The sequence below is a fragment of the Podarcis pityusensis genome, assembly GCF_964106645.2.
Source record: "Podarcis pityusensis genome assembly, chromosome: 11".
Lineage (NCBI taxonomy): Eukaryota > Metazoa > Chordata > Lepidosauria > Squamata > Lacertidae > Podarcis > Podarcis pityusensis.
In genome coordinates, this window is record NC_138036.1 from 15,339,201 (window position 1) to 15,357,214 (window position 18,014).

Genomic DNA, 18,014 nt, shown 5'->3' on the forward strand with positions numbered 1-18,014 from the left:
GGGAGGTGCCTCACATTTCTCCACTGTGGCTCTGCGCTTGCTTGCAAGATGGACAGCGGCTAAGAGGACTTCCTAAATTAAAGAAGTGGGAATGTGGTTTGTTTTAATTTTGTGGTAATTTTTAAAGGATCCTCACAGACCAAATGTAAACGTCCAACACTGATTTCCACCCCCCCCTCCCTGTACAGCATAAGAAGAGAACTCGTTTGGTTCAGACTAACTAGAAGCCCAAATACAGGGCATGAGCAATACTGGAGGTAGGATGCAGATGTCTTGGCTCCTAGCCATGGGGAATTTTTATTCAGTTCACATTTAAAGGTGACCTACCTGACTCACATGTTTGGTTAAAGCGTGCATAAAAATGGACATGTTCATGAAAGTAACTCCCAAAGTCGCATTACACCAGGGGAAAATGTGTATATTGCAAAAATGTGTATATTAGGCAGGACCGCATATGTTGTTGCTTCAGTTTTTTGCACACCGCTTGGTGGTATCCTTAATACATTAAACGATATAGAAATTACATAATCATACAAAAATACAATTTTTACATACAAAAAATAGGAAAAATCATACAGACACACACACCACAAACTTATGTAGAAATTTGGAGGACTGGACGTAAGATTGAAAAAATGAGAAATTGAGAGAAACAGAGATTTGCCCATATCTATCCTCCATGAGTTTGTCAAATGCCCTTTAAATGTGGCCAGTTATGAGGGGCATCCTTACCACTGCACAGAGTGAGGCCCTGGCCATTCATCATGAGACCACTCGCCATTCCCCCTTCTCGGGGGGCAAACCTGTATGTGCCGCAAGTACCGCTGCATGTGGTGGTGTGGCCGCCATTTTGAATCTTCTGCAAAGCCCTGGAACAGACAATGTTCTGGGGCATTGTAAGTGGGGAATGGCAATGCCTAGGGTTGGGAAATAGAGAGACAGGTAATATGTTGGGAGAATTCTGCAGAGTGGCCTTTATTTTCTGAGGAGGGAGGGTGTGTGTGAGAAAAATAAAAATCTCAGACACCTGGCTCAGCTCCACTTAGGCTCACAGGTTGTGGGCAACCTGGAATCTTGCCAACTCTTCTGGATCCCTCTTTGTTCTCGATTTATGTTCCTGGGAATAGGAGGAAGGAATGGAGACAACCATTGGGTCGCAGCGCAGTTGGAGTAAGCAGGCTGTGTGCACCAAGATGGTCTCTCCCACTAGGCAGAGTGAGGCAGCCTCCTTTTTGCGGCAGATTTAGGGAAAAGAAAGGAACGAACTGGCTGTTTCAAAGTTCTCTCTTTTCCATTTCTCAGCTGCCTCAAGCGAGAGAGATAAAGGCTGTGGAACCTTCTAATATTCCATGGTACCTCCACAAAGTATATTTTACTCTTGGAACCATCTGTTCATAGAAACATGGAGTTGCAAGAGACCCCAAGTGGCCTAGGACCCACGTACCTAGGGGACTGCCTCTCCTGGTATGCCCTGCGGAGGACCTTAAGGTCCACAAATAATAACATTGTGGAGGTCCCAGGTTGCAAGGTGGTTAGATTGGTCTCAGCTAAGGCCAGGGCCTTTTCAGTACTGGCCCCAACTTGGTGGAACGCTCTGTCACAAGAGACTAGGGCCCTGTGGGACTTGACATCTTTCCGCAGGGCCTGCAAGACAGAGCTGTTCCGCCTGGCCTTTGGTTTGGACTCAGTCTGACCCTTATGTTTCCCTCCCTTTATGGTCTTGATTTATCGGCTGCTTTTAAAATGAGGCTGCATTTTAAATTGCATTTTAACCTGTATTTTAAATTGGTCCCCCCCCCATCATGTTTTTTACTGTGATTTTATTGGTGTTAGCCGCCCTGAGCCTGGGTCTGGCTGGGAAGGGCGGGGTATAAATAAAATTTATTATTATTATTATTATTATTATTATTATTATTTAGTACAACCCCTACAATGCAGGAATTTCAACACGCACGCACACACACACACACACACACACACACATGCAGTTGGAAGGGATCCTGACGATCACCTAATCCAGGCATGGACAAACTTGGCCCTCCAGATGTTTTGGGACTACGATTCCCATCACCCCTGACCACTGGTCCTTCTAGCTAGGGATCATGAAAGTTGTAGTCCCAAAACATCTGGAGGGCCATGTTTGGCCATGCCTGACCTAATCCAAACCTCAGCTATGCAGGAATATGCAGCTGTCCCTTACTGGGAGCGCACCTGCAACCTTGGTGTTATCAGCACCATGCTCCAAACAGCTAAGCTACTATCCAGGCTGGTTCCCCATCCAATTTGAAACCACCCTGGACCCTGCTTAGCTTTGCAAACGTGCTAGCAGTTTTACTGCTGCCTCAATTGTCTTCAACACAAAGTTCCAGGTGCATTGTATATAGAAGAGATATTTTATTAAAATGCAAACGCCCGTGTATATATATATATATATATATATATATATATATACAATGTCCGTCAGCTGAACGGAACCTTCTTTAACTGAACAAGCTAATGGACAGCCTGGCTTTTAAGGTTCTATTCATCTTAAAGACACAGTAACATATCTCAGCATGGGTGGGTGGGTACCAAGGAAGCTGAAGAACAGGAGGAGGAGGAGGCATGAAAACTGATCTGTGTGCAAGGAAGAGTTGGGAAAAGTAAGGAGGGTGGAGGGAAAAGGAGAGTGGAATGGGTGCACCATGAGGTGCAAGAAAGAGGGTGCAGTGGAGGGTATGGGAATGGGCTTGAAGATGAAAGCAGCAGCATGAAAGGGCCTGAAAAATAGGAGCAGGGGGTGGCTTCATAACTGGACAGAAGTGGGAAAGGGTGCTTAGCAGTTGCAATGTGTGCAAAGAGGAGGATACAGGATGTTTTCATGGGGTGCTTTGTGTGCAAAGTGGGGGGAAGATGCAGAAAAGGAGGGAGAGGAGGCCTGGGCCTGGAGGTGAAGATGAAAACAGGGGTGCAAAGTGGAGCTGCAGAGATATAGAAGAAAGAAGTGGCTTCAGAAATGGGGTTGGGAAGGTGAAAAGTGAGTTTATTAGTTGCATGGGGTGGGAAGGAGAAGATCTTGGAGGTTTGTTAGAGGTGGGAGCAGGTGAGCAGGGGCACAGCCCCTAGCTCAGTGTTTCTCAACCTGTGGGTCCCCAGATGTTGTTGGACTACAACTCCCATCATGCCTAGCTAGCATGACCAGCGGTCAGGGATGATGGGAGTTGTAGTCCAACAACATCTGGGGACCCACAGGTTGAGAACCGCTGCTAGCTGGTGAACAAAATGGCAGATTAATGCGGAAACGAGGCAGAATGGACTTTTGAACATGGGAGGATGCGGGATTTTTTCTAGGGCAGGAGTAAAATACTGAAAATGGGGAAATGGCAGCTAGACTGGTGACTGGGAGCGGCCGCCGAGACCATATAACACCAGTCTTGAAAGACCTACACTGGCTCCCAGTACGTTTCCGAGCACAATTCAAAGTGTTGGTGCTGACCTTTAAAGCCCTAAACAGCCTCGGCCCAGTATACCTGAAGGAGCGTCTCCACCTCCATCGCTCTGCCCGGACACTGAGATCCAGCACTGAGGGCCTTCTGGCGGTTCCCTCACTGCGAGAAGCAAAGCTACAGGGAACCAGGCAGAGCGCCTTCTCGGTAGTGGCACCCACCCTGTGGAACAGCCTGCTACCAGATGTCAAATGAAAAATAACTACCAAACTTTTAGAAGACATCTGAAGGCAGCCCTGTTTAGGGAAGCTTTAATGTTTAATAGGTTATTGTATTTTAGTGTTCACACACAAAAATAAGATGCACAGTGTATTGTACACAGTGGGTGGAATTTAATGTCACACTATTAGAAATATGCCATCTGCTCAAGCATATCAGCTTGCTAGACAGAATTATTCTCCTCTCCTCCACATGTTCTGGGGTTTCTCTCAGCAACCCCGGAGCCAATTTGGGGGAGGCACAGGGGGCACTGAGGTGGAGGAGAGAAAGGAAAAGCTCTTTGCCCAAGCGGAAGCATGCACAGGGCTGTCAACGCCCATGCTTTTGAGGGAACACATGTGGCAGTGACATAGACAAAAACAAACTGCTTCATTCAACCCTAACTACCGTTCAATAATCCGGCACATGCTTCACTTGCAAGAGGTCTTCGGTACAGCCCTGGATGACTCCAGTTGACAGGAGCAGCTGATGGGAAGAACGTCTGCCTGAGATCTTGGAGAGCCAGTCAGAATACATAGTGCTGGGCTAGGCAGAAAACTGCTTAACCTGGGAGTCCCCCAAAAAGGGGCCGTCTTATACACTGGGGCATGTTATACAAGGAAAAATACGGTATCACAAACCACCTGCAGATGTCTCTTGATCCTGGCAATGAAATTAAGATGATTCTTCAGACAACAAATGCCTGGTAAAATATTACCTTCGTTAAAGATCAAAATAACTCCTTTGCATCAAGTCTCCCATGGCAGCTACGAAGGACCAGCTATTTCTTCAAGAATGACTGGTAGCATGTGCTGCCTAGGGCCCTGGCTTTACCAGCTGAGTCTTGGAGGAGTCCATTGGTGAGTTACTTGACAGTGCACTTCCCAGAACATGCTCCTTGGTTGAGGCCAGGTAGTGTTCTTTGCATACTGGGCGTGTGGCCTAGCGTGTGCCCCAGAATCCTTTGCAGTGCCCCAGAATCCTGCCATGACAAGGGTCAACTTGGGAAGTGTTTCCTGAATGCAAGGAGCATGAAAACTATGGATCCAAGTCCATGTCATGGTATCTCATGCTATAAACATAGACTAGGAACAAGCTAACAGAAAATCAGTACTCTAGCAGAACCATTGAGGTGGTCTAAGCACATGAGCCAAACCTCATGATCAAGGCAGAAACCAATGTCCCCTTCTCCCAGATGCAAGTCAACTTTGCCCTGTGGGAGAGGGACAAAATCCATCCAGACCTCAAGTAGCAATTATCTGCTCATCTTCAAGGTGCACTCATTCATCCAGTTTCCCAAAGAGAACATGCCTTTGGCCCTTTAGCGCAAGGGTGGGAAACAGAGTGCCTTCCATAGGGTATTGGACTACAGCTCCCATCATTCTTGACCATTGGCTGGGGGCAGATGGGAGTTAGAGCCCAGCAGCATTGGCAGGGCGCAGGGTTAGTTAAGTACAAATGCATCACATGCAACATCCCTTATGCGACCACCGAGCCAAGGAAATAAGTAACTATACAAACTTTGGAAGACATCTGAAGGCAGCCCTGTACTGTATAGGGATTTTTTTTTTTTTTTAAAGTTTAATTATATTTTTATATATGTTGGAAGCCGCCCAGAGTTGCTGGGGCAACCCAGTCAGATGGGTGGAGTATTATTATTATTGACATTTTAAAGTGAGGTTGATCAGAACAAATATTCACAGGTTATTTCCTTGTACCCAGGAACAGGTGAAACGAGCCACCATTGGCAGAACTGCAGCAGATACGCTCTATGCTTGTGATAACGTACTCTCTTGTTAATTATTCTGCTTTAAATGTGCATTTTATATTTGACTTCCTTTAGTAGTGTCTTCTTTTGAAATGTTTTAAGATTTTTTTTTGTTAACTTTGCTGCATTAAATGTGCACTCTGTAGCGGACCTCCTTCGCAATGGTTTATTTTGAAATCTTTCATATAACATTTTAGTTTCCTGCTAATGTTGCTTTGGGTGTATACTTTATATTTGACTTTATTCAGTCACGTTTTCTCCTGCATGGTTTTATTTGGTGTTTTAGTGTGCTGTAAACCGCTTTGAGTCCCCCCCCCTTTAAATATAAAACAGTATAGAAATGGAATGAATAATAATAATATGTGATGATCTGCTTACTGATTTAGCTTACAAAACCAAACTTTGATGGTCCAGAGGGATGCCGCAAACCACAGTCAACAGATTTAGAATTAACAAACCATAAGTAATAGATACAGAATTAACAACCCCAGCGTCCTGTCTGAAAATATGTGTGCTTTAATGTTACAAAACGTCCCTAGGAAGGATACAACATTTTCCTGCTTCTTCGTCACCTCTACTGTAATCCAGCCAATGAGTCGGGGATATTGGATGATTAGATCATTAAAAAAAGAAGAAATACAACAATCAAAGCAAAGCTAGAACCAAGCCCTAAATCTTGTGCCAAAGGTGGGGAAGAACACAAAGATTGCAGTGGCTAAATTGGAGGATTAAGGGGTTGGTTGGTCGGTAGGTAGGTAGGTGCAGAACGATTTTTGTTTAATGCTCAGGTCCTTTCTACACACAGAATGTGGGGGCACTCTTAACAGCAATAGTCTTTGCTTATCTGTCCAGAACACAAGATCTAAGGGATGAGACCACTTTCCAAAGGTGGAGCAAGGGGAGCCTTTCTCACAAACCACGCGAGCCAGAGATCTCCCTCCTCATATTGTCTGCCATGGTTTCCCAATGGACTGGATGTGCTCCTTCGCCTTCATCCTCAGCGCAGCAATACTGGTGTTGCGGGGGTCCACCTCTTCCAGTGGGAATTTGTCCACAAAGTTTGTCCCGCACTGGTAAGGCGGTGGAGGCCCCATGGCTCCTAGGGGTTGCAAGGTGTGTCCCATGGGGGGAGAGTTTAGGAAAGGGGGAGGGGTGTAGCTGCTGGGGAGGCTCTGTGGGGAAGCCACGAATCCTGGCAACGTCTGCAGGGGGCTGGTGTTGGGCATGGGTGGGTTCAGCCACGAGTCCAGGGGCAAGTTGCTGCCGATGGTCCCGATGGCAGAGGGCTGAGGTGAGCGGTTGAAGGAGAGGATGGGCGAATCCTGCAACTTCATGGATGTCACCTCCAGCTTCTCTTGACGACGCCACTTGGCTCTCCGGTTCTGAAACCAAACCTAAAGGGAAAAGGAAAAACCACATAAATACAAAGCAGGTACATACCCTCCAACATTTCTCAGATGAAAATAGAGACATCCTATTCTACATAAAAGAAGATCAAACCTCTCCATTCTTAAGGAAATCAGCCCTAAGTGTTCACTGGAAAGACACATCCTGAAGCTGAGGCTCCAGTACTTTGGCCACCTCGTGAGAAGAGAAGACTCCCTGGAAAAGACCCTGATGTTGGGAAAGATGGAGGGCACAAGGAGAAGGGGACGACAGAGGACGAGATGGTTGGGCAGTGTTCTCGAAGCTACCAGCATGAGTTTGACCAAACTGCGGGAGGCAGTGGAAGATAGGAGTGCCTGGCGTGCTCTGGTCCATGGGGTCACGAAGAGTCGGACACAACTAAACGACTAAACAACAGCATTCTACATAAGGAAGCTGCCCCTGCTTTTGATCTCCCTCACACAAAGACATCATACACACACCTTGAGCCAGTGACAATGTGTTCAAAATATGAGAATGCAAAGGAAAACACGGTTTTGCGTAAAATCCACATGTGCTAATTTATAGGCATAGATGCAGATTTGGAAACAATAAGCAAGGAATCACCCAAGGAGTCCCATCAGTGCAAACCTGGTGCAAGAACCTCTGCTTGTGCAATGGGGTTTTCTCTCTCTCCTCCCTCTCACCCCCCTGAATTTGTCTCTGGGGGGAATGGGGAGAACCCCAGAACAGGACACGGGGTGAGGACAGGAGGGGATCATTTCATCTGGCAAGCTGCAATGCTCATAGGATGCTCACCATAACAAATTACAACCCCTGTAATTTAAGTAGAAATACAATGCAGCTCAGGGACGTGGGTGGCGCTGTGGGTTAAACCACAGAGCCTAGGACTTGCCAATCAGAAGGTCGGCGGTTCGAATCCCCACGCCGGGGTGAGCTCCCGTTGCTCGGTCCCTGCTCCTGCCAACCTAGCAGTTCGAAAGCACGTCAAAGTGCAAGTAGATAAATAGGTACTGCTCTGGCAGGAAGGTAAACTGCGTTTCCGTGTGCTGCTCTGGTTTGCCAGAAGAGGCTTAGTCATGCTGGCCACATGACCCGAAAGCTGTACGCCGGCTCCCTCGGCCAATAAAGCGAGATGAGCGCCACAACCCAGAGTCGGCCATGACTGGACCTAATGGTCAGGGGTCCCTTTACCTATAAGGTAAAGCTCAGGGATACGGCTCAGGAAAGGCTGCGATGTGGTGAGCTGTGAGCCTATTCAGTCAACCATGCAGGTGCTAAACTGTTGATGAGCCCCATCTGCTCTCCCTCCTGCTGGTTCGTTAACCTGGACTTGGACCAGGCAGCCCTTGCAATAGAGGGGTCCTTCAGTGGGCAGCGAGGAGGTTCAGGCAGAGGAAACCAAAATTTATGAGGCAAAAATCCTGGCTATGTTCCCCAGTGGGGTCTGGGGAGCTCACTGCATCCCGCTGTGCCGCTCAAGCCCGTGTCTGCCAACTTGAAAGGCAGAGGGGTGTGTGAACTGGGAGTGTGTCCCTGCCATGGATGATCCTCCGTCTCCAGCATGATTTGTGGTTTGTTCCTCCATAATTCGGACACTTGGCATTAATCAAGAGGTGCTCTTGGACCGACATATGCTAATAGGCTGCAATCAGTCAGCTGCCAAAAGGACAGGGCTTGGCTTTTTGAAGGTATCCGAATGTTTTCTTTGAAGCTTGAGAATTCTTTCAACGGCTGGGAAAAGAAGGTGGAGTATAAGGTGATTTGTGCTTTCTTATGCTTTCTTATGGTTTTCAAATGGTCTCCTTTTTCCTGTCCTCCCCTATATAATGAAAAGGATGTGTGTAGCTCAGGAACAGGGAAACTCGGCCCTCCAGATGTTTTGGGGCTACAATTCCCATCATCCCTGACCACTGGTCCTGTTAGCTAGGGATGGTGGGAGTTGTAGTCCCAAAACATCTGGAGGGCCAAGTTTGCCTATGCCTGGTGTAGCTGAGGCTATGTTATTCTGTTTGTTACTTCGGAAAGAGGAACAATGGAAGATAGTAATTAACTCTCCCAGCACACCAGGTCCGGAACAACAATGCATATTGTGAAATGGATTGTTTATTTATAAGATGTAACCGAGGTGCTGTTTGTAAGGTGAAAAAAGTGGCCAGCTGGAAGAATGGTTTAACGGCAAGTGAAGGATGTAAACTGGACTCTAAATAAGAAATGATGCGGCTATGTTAGGAAATGGTGATGATCATATGTTTGGAACAGCAGTGGGAAACTTGATTTTAAGAAAATGTATTAAATTAATATAAATTGGTTTGATTTGTAATAATCTGGAAAATTAATTTTAAAAAATTGAAAAGTGTATATATAAACTTGGCCACCGCAGAGTCGGGTGTAGATGAAAATGCACATTCCATGCAATTTTCAATCATGAGTTTTCAGATATGTGAAAATATATCTCTTGTACAGTGGTACCTCAATTTACAGACACTTCAGGTTACAGACGCTTCAGGTTACAGACTCCGCTAACCCAGAAATAGTACCTCGGGGTAAGAACTTTGCTTCAGGATGAGAACAGAAATTGTGCTCCGGCGGTGTGGCGGCAGCGGGAGGCCCCATTAGCTAAAGTGGTGCTTCAGGTTAAGAACGGTTTCAGGGTAAGAATGAACCTCCGGAACGAATTAAGTTCTTAACTAGAGGTACCACTGTATATTAAATGAGACTTGTGAAACTGGCCTAGCTCATAAGTAAACAGCCAAATCACAGTTATTTGCCTTGAAGCCTAAATAATCACAAGGTGTTGCAGGACCCTGTTTTCATTTAAGTAAATGAGATCCCAAGGGTGCTTTAATAGTAGAATTTTGCCTTCCAACTGCCTTTCACTGAAAGTCAACCAGCACTATTTGATTGCCCAAAGAAAAAGAGCTTCTCTCTTGTATACTTTCTGAGTTTAGATGCCGGCCAAAATCCTTTAAAACCCATACCAAGCCCTGAGCTCCCTTAGTTAATTCAAAATTGATGGGTTAAAAAAGAAACCCCCTGCAGGCAATTTTGTCTCATGCTCCCCATCAAATAATTCCCCTTAGTCCATAAACCCAAATCTGCTCTCATTACCCACTAGAAGGGATAAAATTAAGTGCTGGTTTTTGGAGGCTGCTTTTTCCAAACACACACACTTTTGGAAGCCCTCCCAGATTTTTTCCTTCTTCTTTTTACAGATGACTAGTAAATATTTCAGGCTTCTCAAACATTTTCGTGATCCAGGGATTACAGATCATTCAGCTTTCATTAAGCCTGCGAAAAACCTCCCACTTACAATTAAGCAGGTGGGGTGGGGGAGAAATCTCCAACTTTCTTCTTTTCGGTGGGAACTGACGTTTCTGAGAAGCCGCGAAGGTGGAAACTCACAGATGCATGAGAACGCACCTCTTTGCAACAAACTCTACAACTGGTGGGATCCAGCTAAGGTTAAGTGCCGTACTTTTAAGTCCTTGATGGAAAAAAACATATCTCCATATGTATCCACCCACAATAGGATCTCGATGCGATAAGGAGGTAAATATTGCTACTTGACACTTCCCCTCAATTTCTGTGAAGTGGGTGTATCGAGGGGCTCTTGCTTTCTTCCGCAAAGTTCTTCAGCAATCATTCATAACCTCCTCTAAACAAATTAGGCTCTCACAATGCAATTCATTTAGCGAAAAACACGGGTACCGTAAAGAGCTTAGCTGGTTGCTGCACCGCAAATATATATGCTTTTGCTCCGCATTAACTTGCGCAGGACCCTGCCAGATTTAGAACTCTGGGAGATCAGGGTTCTAAATCTCACTGGGGGGATGTGAGGTGGGAGTTTGCTCAAGTACAGCAAACTCCCCTTCTCCAGAACTTCAGCCCCCAACATGTGGGAGGCTGCGCCAATGAGAACGTGGGGGAGCAGGCAAGGGGCTCCTCCCTTCTCCCCCCGCCCCGCAGAGCAGCTCCTTATGCATCACCACAAGAGAGGGGAAAAGATCTGCATAAAAGGTGCACGTGCTGCTCTAGATGCATTTAGAAATAATTGCTGGAATTTCAATAGAAGTATACAATGCATCTCACCGTAGTGCGGAAGCGACCGGTGCCTGCTCTGTCTGCTGTCTGGGGACTAACTATTGATGGGCAACTTCAAGGCCTTTCTTGGTCTCCCTTCTGAAAGATTTTCAAACTGAGCTTGGACTGAACAGCACTTCGGAGAAAAGGCTGCACAGTTGGACACATGGGACAGGATTCAACTCAATGGTTGCATGCACGGAATAAGGTCTGCTTGCTTGCACAAGTGGACATCCTGCTCTTCTGCTGTTATGTGTCCTCTTGCATGCTCCCTAAATCTGCTCCAGAGGGTTGGGATGGGGGGAACCCAGAACAGTATGTGGGGCTAGAAGTCTCAGTGCTCAAGCAGACCTTGTTCCATGCACACATGCCCCGCTTAGCACTGTGTTGAATAAAGAAGGGTCAGGAAGGAAGAATACACGAGAGTCCTATAGGCACCACAACGCATACATGGTGTTAAGGCATGTAGATGGGGCCGAACCAACTATTAGGTAGACTGAAGCGACTTTTTTGGATGACAAATGCTAAGAGGTGGAGAGGGACCACAAGATGTTGAAAGGCAGAGCTGTGTGTGACGCAGTGTTGTTGACATCCATCTGTCTCAGGAGATAATGGAGTGCGCTTCCAGGGGTGAAGTCAAACTGCTGCGTTAGCAGCACTGAAGTGGCCTGTTCAGGGCGCAAGGTTGGGCAGTGTGTATGGAGGTCCTGGGCTGCCCAGAAGTCAGAGCTCTCCTCTCAGCCTCACTGATGGGGTCCAAATGAAAGCAGAGCAATATGTTGGGCACAAGCTTGGCTGCAGGAGTTGCTGGAAGTGTGCCCCTATTATTATTATTATTATTATTATTATTATTATTATTATTATATTTGTAGACCACCTCTCATCTGTAGATCTCAGGGCAATTCATGACATGGGGCTCCTGCTTAGAAATGTGCTGCGAAGGACATTCTCTTGTCTACAGTGTTGCAGGAAAATTCAACCGCTGATCCAGTTAGCTTCTAGACATGTCAGGAAGGGGAGTACTGCCCTTTGTGTTTGAGCCAGGACAGAGTGAGTAGCTCCATGTGCACAAAAGGATGGGTTCACATCAGTTCTACCTCCACTTCAGCCAATGGGGTGGCCGAATGGGCTTCAGTTTACACCAAAGCCCTGATGAAACACTGACACCTCTTACCCCAGACGCTGGCCACCTGCCTTTAAGTCTATCATGAAACGGGAAAGGAGGCAGCTGTAGACCTTCTCACCCGCTAGCTTCCCAGTTCTGTTGCCTTCCCCCTTCCTTAGCTGCTGTGGCAAGCAGGTCTCCAGGTGCAGTGCCCGATTAAACCCTGAGGAGAGCCCCTAGGCAGTCGAAATCTCGGGGTGGGATAACATTCAACTAAGAAAGCTTGGTTCTAATTTTCTTTGAAGATCAAATCAATGTTGTTTCGATCTGTTTGTCACGGGGCCCTTAAAAGTTGCGGGGCTGATGGGCCAGTAGCTACTCTGCCTCTTTGGTAATCCAGCACTGTCCAGGTGTGCCGTTCAGCAGGTGAAGTAGTGGGACAAACAGACACAGACACACACCAGGACTGGGGACCAAGTGAGCTGACATCTACAGCTGCATTGGGAAATTTAAAGGGTTGTGTGACTTTAAATGGGAGGCAATCCTGCACTCCCATCCACAGCTTATCACCGAAAAGGGGAAGCAGGTAATAAAAGAAACCCTGCTCTCAGTTTTGCAGTGCTGCTAGAGGCTAGATGGAGCAATAAATTCAAATTCGGAAGCAAGAAAATGAACAAAAAGAGCTTGAAAAACCTGCCTGTCTGTGGGCATTGCTAGATGCTAAGGTGCCGATTACATAGGCTGTATTTCAAATGACATAATATTATTCCATATCCCTGGCCAGTGGTGGACCTACATTTTTGGAGGTCTTGAAGCTTGAACTGTTATGGGGAACCCTTTGCAACCAGCAACAAGGTCTGGGTAACCATTGTTACCTTCTTCAGTGGGGCTGTTCCATGACAGATCACCACTATTGACTTTGGGATTCACTCAAACATTGCAGGAAAGCTGGTTCTTGTTTAATGAATCCCTAACTTTCATGCAGAAGGTTGTAGCAGGAAGAACATGGAAAGAGGTGCCAATTGCACATGCTATTTCTGGAGCATTCAAAGAATTTGAAAATTAAGCCTAATTGTCACATACTTGGGAAACTAAAACTAACCTAAGGTGCTTATTTATTTATTTTTTTACTATAGTTTCTCCTTTCCTTTTCTGTCTCCCCCTCTCTTACCCCCAAATCTATGGTACCCTATAAATAAATAGGGAACTTCCAATATGTTTTAAAACACATACATCAATGTAAATGATATTTCAAATTGCACGAACTACCAAAACGACGACAAACCAACCAACACCTTTCTCCTGTGCTGGACATTGCATGATTAGGAGAATTCTTAGCCAGAGTATCTGAAACTAAACACTCATAATTAGAGAGAGATTGTGGTCTGAAGTGTTAAAAAAAGGCAGATTAAGGAAAATCCTTTACTACGTATGCAAAGTCTGAAATTATATCCGGGGTGGGGGAGACTTTTACTGGATTAGCAGGGAAAGGCTGCTTTTGACTGAGGTCTTCTAATGAAGATGAGAACCTGAGGATTAACTGTCCAAGATTTCACCATGTGGCTAGATGGAGAAGGAGGAGGAGGAAGAGAAGACCACCTGCCATTTTACCTGGACTCTGACTTCAGGTAGGTTGACCTTCATAGCCAGCTCCTCTCGGCTATAGACATCGGGATAGTGGGATTTCTCGAAGGCTCGCTCAAGTTCGTGCAGCTGGTAGGTGGTGAAGGTTGTCCGGTTCCTCCGGTGTTTCTTCTTGGGCTGGTCTTCATCGGACAGTTTGCCGTCGCTGTTGTTGCAAGTGGCCAGCTCTGGACTCAAGCACTCCTCTGAGCGTTTGGAGCAGTAGGGGTCTGGGGGGGGGGGAGAAGAAGGAGAGGTGAGGCAACCCACCAACAAATGGAGTCAGAGCTCATGGATTTAAGGCTGTAACCTTGTACACACTTACCGGGGAGTAAGTCCCATTGAAATCAGTAGAACTTACTTCTGAGTAGGCATGCAAAGGATTGGGCAGCCAAGCTGATTCACACCAGCATGTCTACCTGATGCTAAGCACATTTGAGTGAACGTAAGTATACCACTGATTTCAACACCATTTGCTTCCAAATTTAATAAATCCAGACTTCTTGTCTTGATTTGTTTTAAAATTTTGAGCTGGTTTCACAGAGAACTAATAGAGATAGATGATAGATAGATGATAGATAGATAGATTGATGATAGATAGATAGATCTCCTTTATCTTTTAAAAGACTTCAAGTGTTTTACAAGAAAGAAAATGTGTATTTCTATTAATCAGCACCATATAATCACATTACTTAATTAGTGATCTTGCTGTATCCTTCTGTGTGTTCCTCCTTTCTGTTGCCTTCAGTTTTGACTTTATTTCAAAATAAAATCCAGTGTTAAAAGCAACATCGATATTGCTACTGTTTCTGCCTTTTGCAGCCTTACCCTGGATCCTAAAACCTATTACCTATACGCAAATGCCATTGATTTCATTGCTTTGAAGTCTGTTAGCTCTGATCTGGACTGCAGCAATCCTGTGCAGGGCTGCTCAGAATTATGCTGAACTCAGCAGCTCTGTGCCCAGCCAAGGATACATGGTCTTGGTCATTTATATATTATTATGAGTTAATAATATTCTATCAAAATCTAAATGAATGGAAGCTGATCCACTCAACTGCTCTGCACAGCTTGAAGCTTCCCTTCCCCTTCGTCCCAGCACTGTACTATTCCCCTGGTAAAACAGAGGCCATTCCGAACCATTCTCTAATGGCTGTTTTTGGACCATCACTCATCTGCTTTGGAAAGGTCTGAGATTGCATCTTGCTGGCTTAGAGCAAAGTCTGCCTAAGCCAGCTTTCCCACCGCTTCCCATGGTGCTGAGCCAGATGCTCACAAGTGGGGCGTGATTCACATGACACAAGTGCAATGTAGCCTGGGGGAAGCAATTTGAATTTGATGTGCTGGTGGGACCAGAAAACGATGAGACCTACACTTCATCCAGTCTAGCGTCCTGTTCTCACAGCAGCCAACCAGATGCCTACGAGAAGCTTGCAAGTAAGGCAGGAGTGCAACAGCACTCTCCCCACTTGTGATTCCCAGGCAATTCAAAGGTATATAATCTCTGACTGTGGAGGAAAAACATAGCCGACAAGGCAAGTAGCCTTGTCCTCCCTAAATTTGTCCAGTCCCCTTTAAAGTCATGCAGGTTGGTGGACTTCGCTGCATCTTTTGGAAGTGCAACCTTAACTAGGCACTGAGTGAAGAAGAACTTTTAATGTTCCAAGATTTAGCTTCATTGGGTGTCCCCAAGTTCTAAGTAGAAAAACATCTCTGCGTCCACTTTCTTCATAACCTGCACAATTTTGCACACCTTTATCATGCCCCAACTCTTTGTCATAAAGGGAGTTGCTCCAGCCCCTGTGATCATTTTGCTTTGCCCCATGTCTGACTCTTTCCCAGCTCTACGAAACTCTTCTTGAGGTGTGGGGATCAGGACGGGACACAGTATTCTAAGGGTGGCCACACCGGCTAAGCTCTTCCTAACGTGAGCAGAGGTGGCAGCCCTCAGAGAGAGGAACTCCTGGATAAAATGGGCAGCTCAGAAGAGTATTGGTCCATTGGTTCTGTGCCATTTAATGGATCCATTTGGGAATAAGCTGGACAAGCGTGGCAACCCCAGATGAGATAAGAAAACAAGCTCGAAGAACTGGACAAGACCATGTTTCTCTGTCTCCTAAGCTCCAAAGCTATTCCCCCCCAAATGGAAACAGCACCCTTAGCACAGAAGCAACTCCCACTGAAATAATCTGAGCACTTGCCTTCAAGATGATGAGTTTAGGGTGAGAATCCCTCCCTGGGAAATCTGGTCCCCAACATACGTTGTTGTTTAGTCGTTTCCGACTCTTCGTGACCCCATGGACCAGAACATGCCAGGCACTCCTGTCTTCCACTGCCTCCCGCAACTTGGCCAAAATCATGTTCGTAGCAACATACGTACTTCAGTATAAAATGTCATTGTAATGGATGGCGCCTCAGCCGCATTAACAGCCCATGCAGGAAGCCTCACTAAGTTCAGTGGGACATGCGAATGTGTCCAGTGTCAGTGCGCTTGTCTTAATTTGCCATGCTGTGCTCTGGGAAATGTTCTCTTTCCTTCCTTGCATGCCAGAGTGCTTTTTCTAAAGTTGTACAATTTACAGAACACCCGGGGCACTGTTTGCTCAAGCAGCCAAAGACACACTCAGTAGGTTGCTCCTTTGAAAAGCATCACCATCCCCTGGCATCTGCAGGCAGAGCTGGGAGATCTGGAAGAAACGCCTCTCGGAAGCCCTGGAGAGTGGCTGCCAGTCAGTGTAGACAGACTGAGCTAGATGGGACCCATAGTCTGACTCTGTGTAAGGCAGCTCCCTGTGTCTGGGATTTTTAAAGAGTGGGGGTTTTTATTATTGTGTCTGAGGCGTCTCACAAAGATGCCTGATCTTTAAAACACTTTCCTCCTCTTCTTCCTCAGATATCCCCTCCAACACTTAACTGATTTTAAAGGCGCCCATTTTAAAAATGCGCCCCTCTCTTAATAATAATTTTATTATTTATACCCCACCCATCTGGCTGGGTTTCCCCAGCCACTCTGGGTGGCTTCCAGCACATAATACATCAGACATAATAAGACGTCAGTCATTAAATACTTCCCAAAATAATAATAATAATAATGAAGTTATTCGAACTTGCTTCTAAAGGGGGTTAATGGGGGTCTCCTTCAAATTGAAGCAAAGGAACCACACACTTTCACTGGTCCCAGAAGCTACAGGAGGACTGGGTTCCTCCAGTAAGTGGGAGACTATGACCTGACACCCCCCCCCAACCCCTCGCCTTACCTCCGAAGTGTTCTTCCGCGGGCCCTTCCTGGCCCTGGGCAGGCTGCTCAGCTGGCATTTTGGAGAAGCAATCCCTGGGGCTGCGCTTCTCTGCCTCCTTCATGGGCCTGCCTCCGCCACTGGCATCGTGGGCTTGGAAGGCACCCAAAAGAGGGTCCTCTTTGGTAAATCCCAGGATCGCTTCGATGCTGTGGAGCCTCGACGGGTTCCCTCCTCCGCTGGGGCTCCTCACCAAGTGCCCAGTCAGGGAGAAGCCGCCGTCGGTCATGTTCAGAAGGGAACCTTGCTGCAGGTGCATGGAGCTCTCCTGGCGGCAGGGCAGGGGGCTGGTGTGGGGAGGGGGGAGGGCGAGGAGGACAGCCCTCGATCCTCCCCTTCCAAAGACCTCCGGGGGCTCCCCTACGCCATGCGCGCTCCTTCCTTGCTCAGCCGTCCAACAAGAGCACGACGGAGATACCCTGCTTCTCCTTCTTCTTCTTCTCCTCCTTCCGACGGCTGGAAGGATTTGAGAGGCTCCTCAGGCGACCAACTCCCGTCGGGATCTGCTCGTGTCAGAGGGCAGCAGCGGGAGAAGGCGGCTTGCGAGTCCTCGCTGAGCCTAAGCGGCTCTCGGCCCCAGCCGCCCTTCCCGTCTCCTTCCAAGCTGACGGGGCCGGGTCGTCCTCGGACGGCCGAGGATCAGCGGCCAGGATTGGAGTGACCTTTCTCCGGGCAGAACAAGGAGCTCGCCCGCGCAGCGACGCCACCAGCCCTGCCTCGGAGAGGCGCAGCAGAGGTGCGTCCCGTCGGAGTCCCGCGGGCGCTGCTGCCTGCCTGCTCCCGTGCGCTCCGTCTCCCGGGGGCTTTGTGCGACTTGGGGGCCGGAGGCACCTGAATTAACGGGGGTGGGGGCTCTCCTTCGCCTCAGGCTCCTCCCCTCGACGGGAAGGGCGGCCCTTCGAGGAAACTGACCAGCGGGGAGGAAGCAGCCAGAGAGAAACGGTCGCCGTCGAGGGAGGCTGAGGAGTGGATGCGGTTTTGTTTTGGTTTTTTTGCTAGGGTTTCGGGGAGGTCTCGACTTCCGACGGGCTAACTCCGGTTGAAGAGAGAAAGAGGTTTTATTTTTGCTT

At 47.2% G+C, this 18,014-nt stretch overlaps 1 protein-coding gene across 3 annotated transcripts; it reads right to left on the reverse strand.

The window, feature by feature from the left end:
• Positions 1–5,966: 5,966 nt before the first annotated feature.
• RAX (retina and anterior neural fold homeobox) lies at positions 5,967–17,723 on the reverse strand. Of its 3 annotated transcripts, none has more exons than XM_080973641.1 (3): positions 16,906–17,723; positions 13,637–13,854; positions 5,967–6,845 (listed from the first exon to the last, which is right to left on the reverse strand). In XM_080973641.1, exons 1-3 carry the CDS (start codon positions 17,201–17,203, stop codon positions 6,393–6,395), a joined length of 969 nt encoding a protein of 322 aa, XP_080829767.1. In that variant the 5' UTR covers positions 17,204–17,723; the 3' UTR covers positions 5,967–6,392. The 3 variants fall into 3 exon arrangements, with proteins under 3 accessions (XP_080829767.1, XP_080829766.1, XP_080829765.1); XM_080973640.1 differs by having other exon boundaries at positions 13,649–13,878; XM_080973639.1 differs by having other exon boundaries at positions 13,637–13,878.
• Positions 17,724–18,014: the final 291 nt, after the last annotated feature.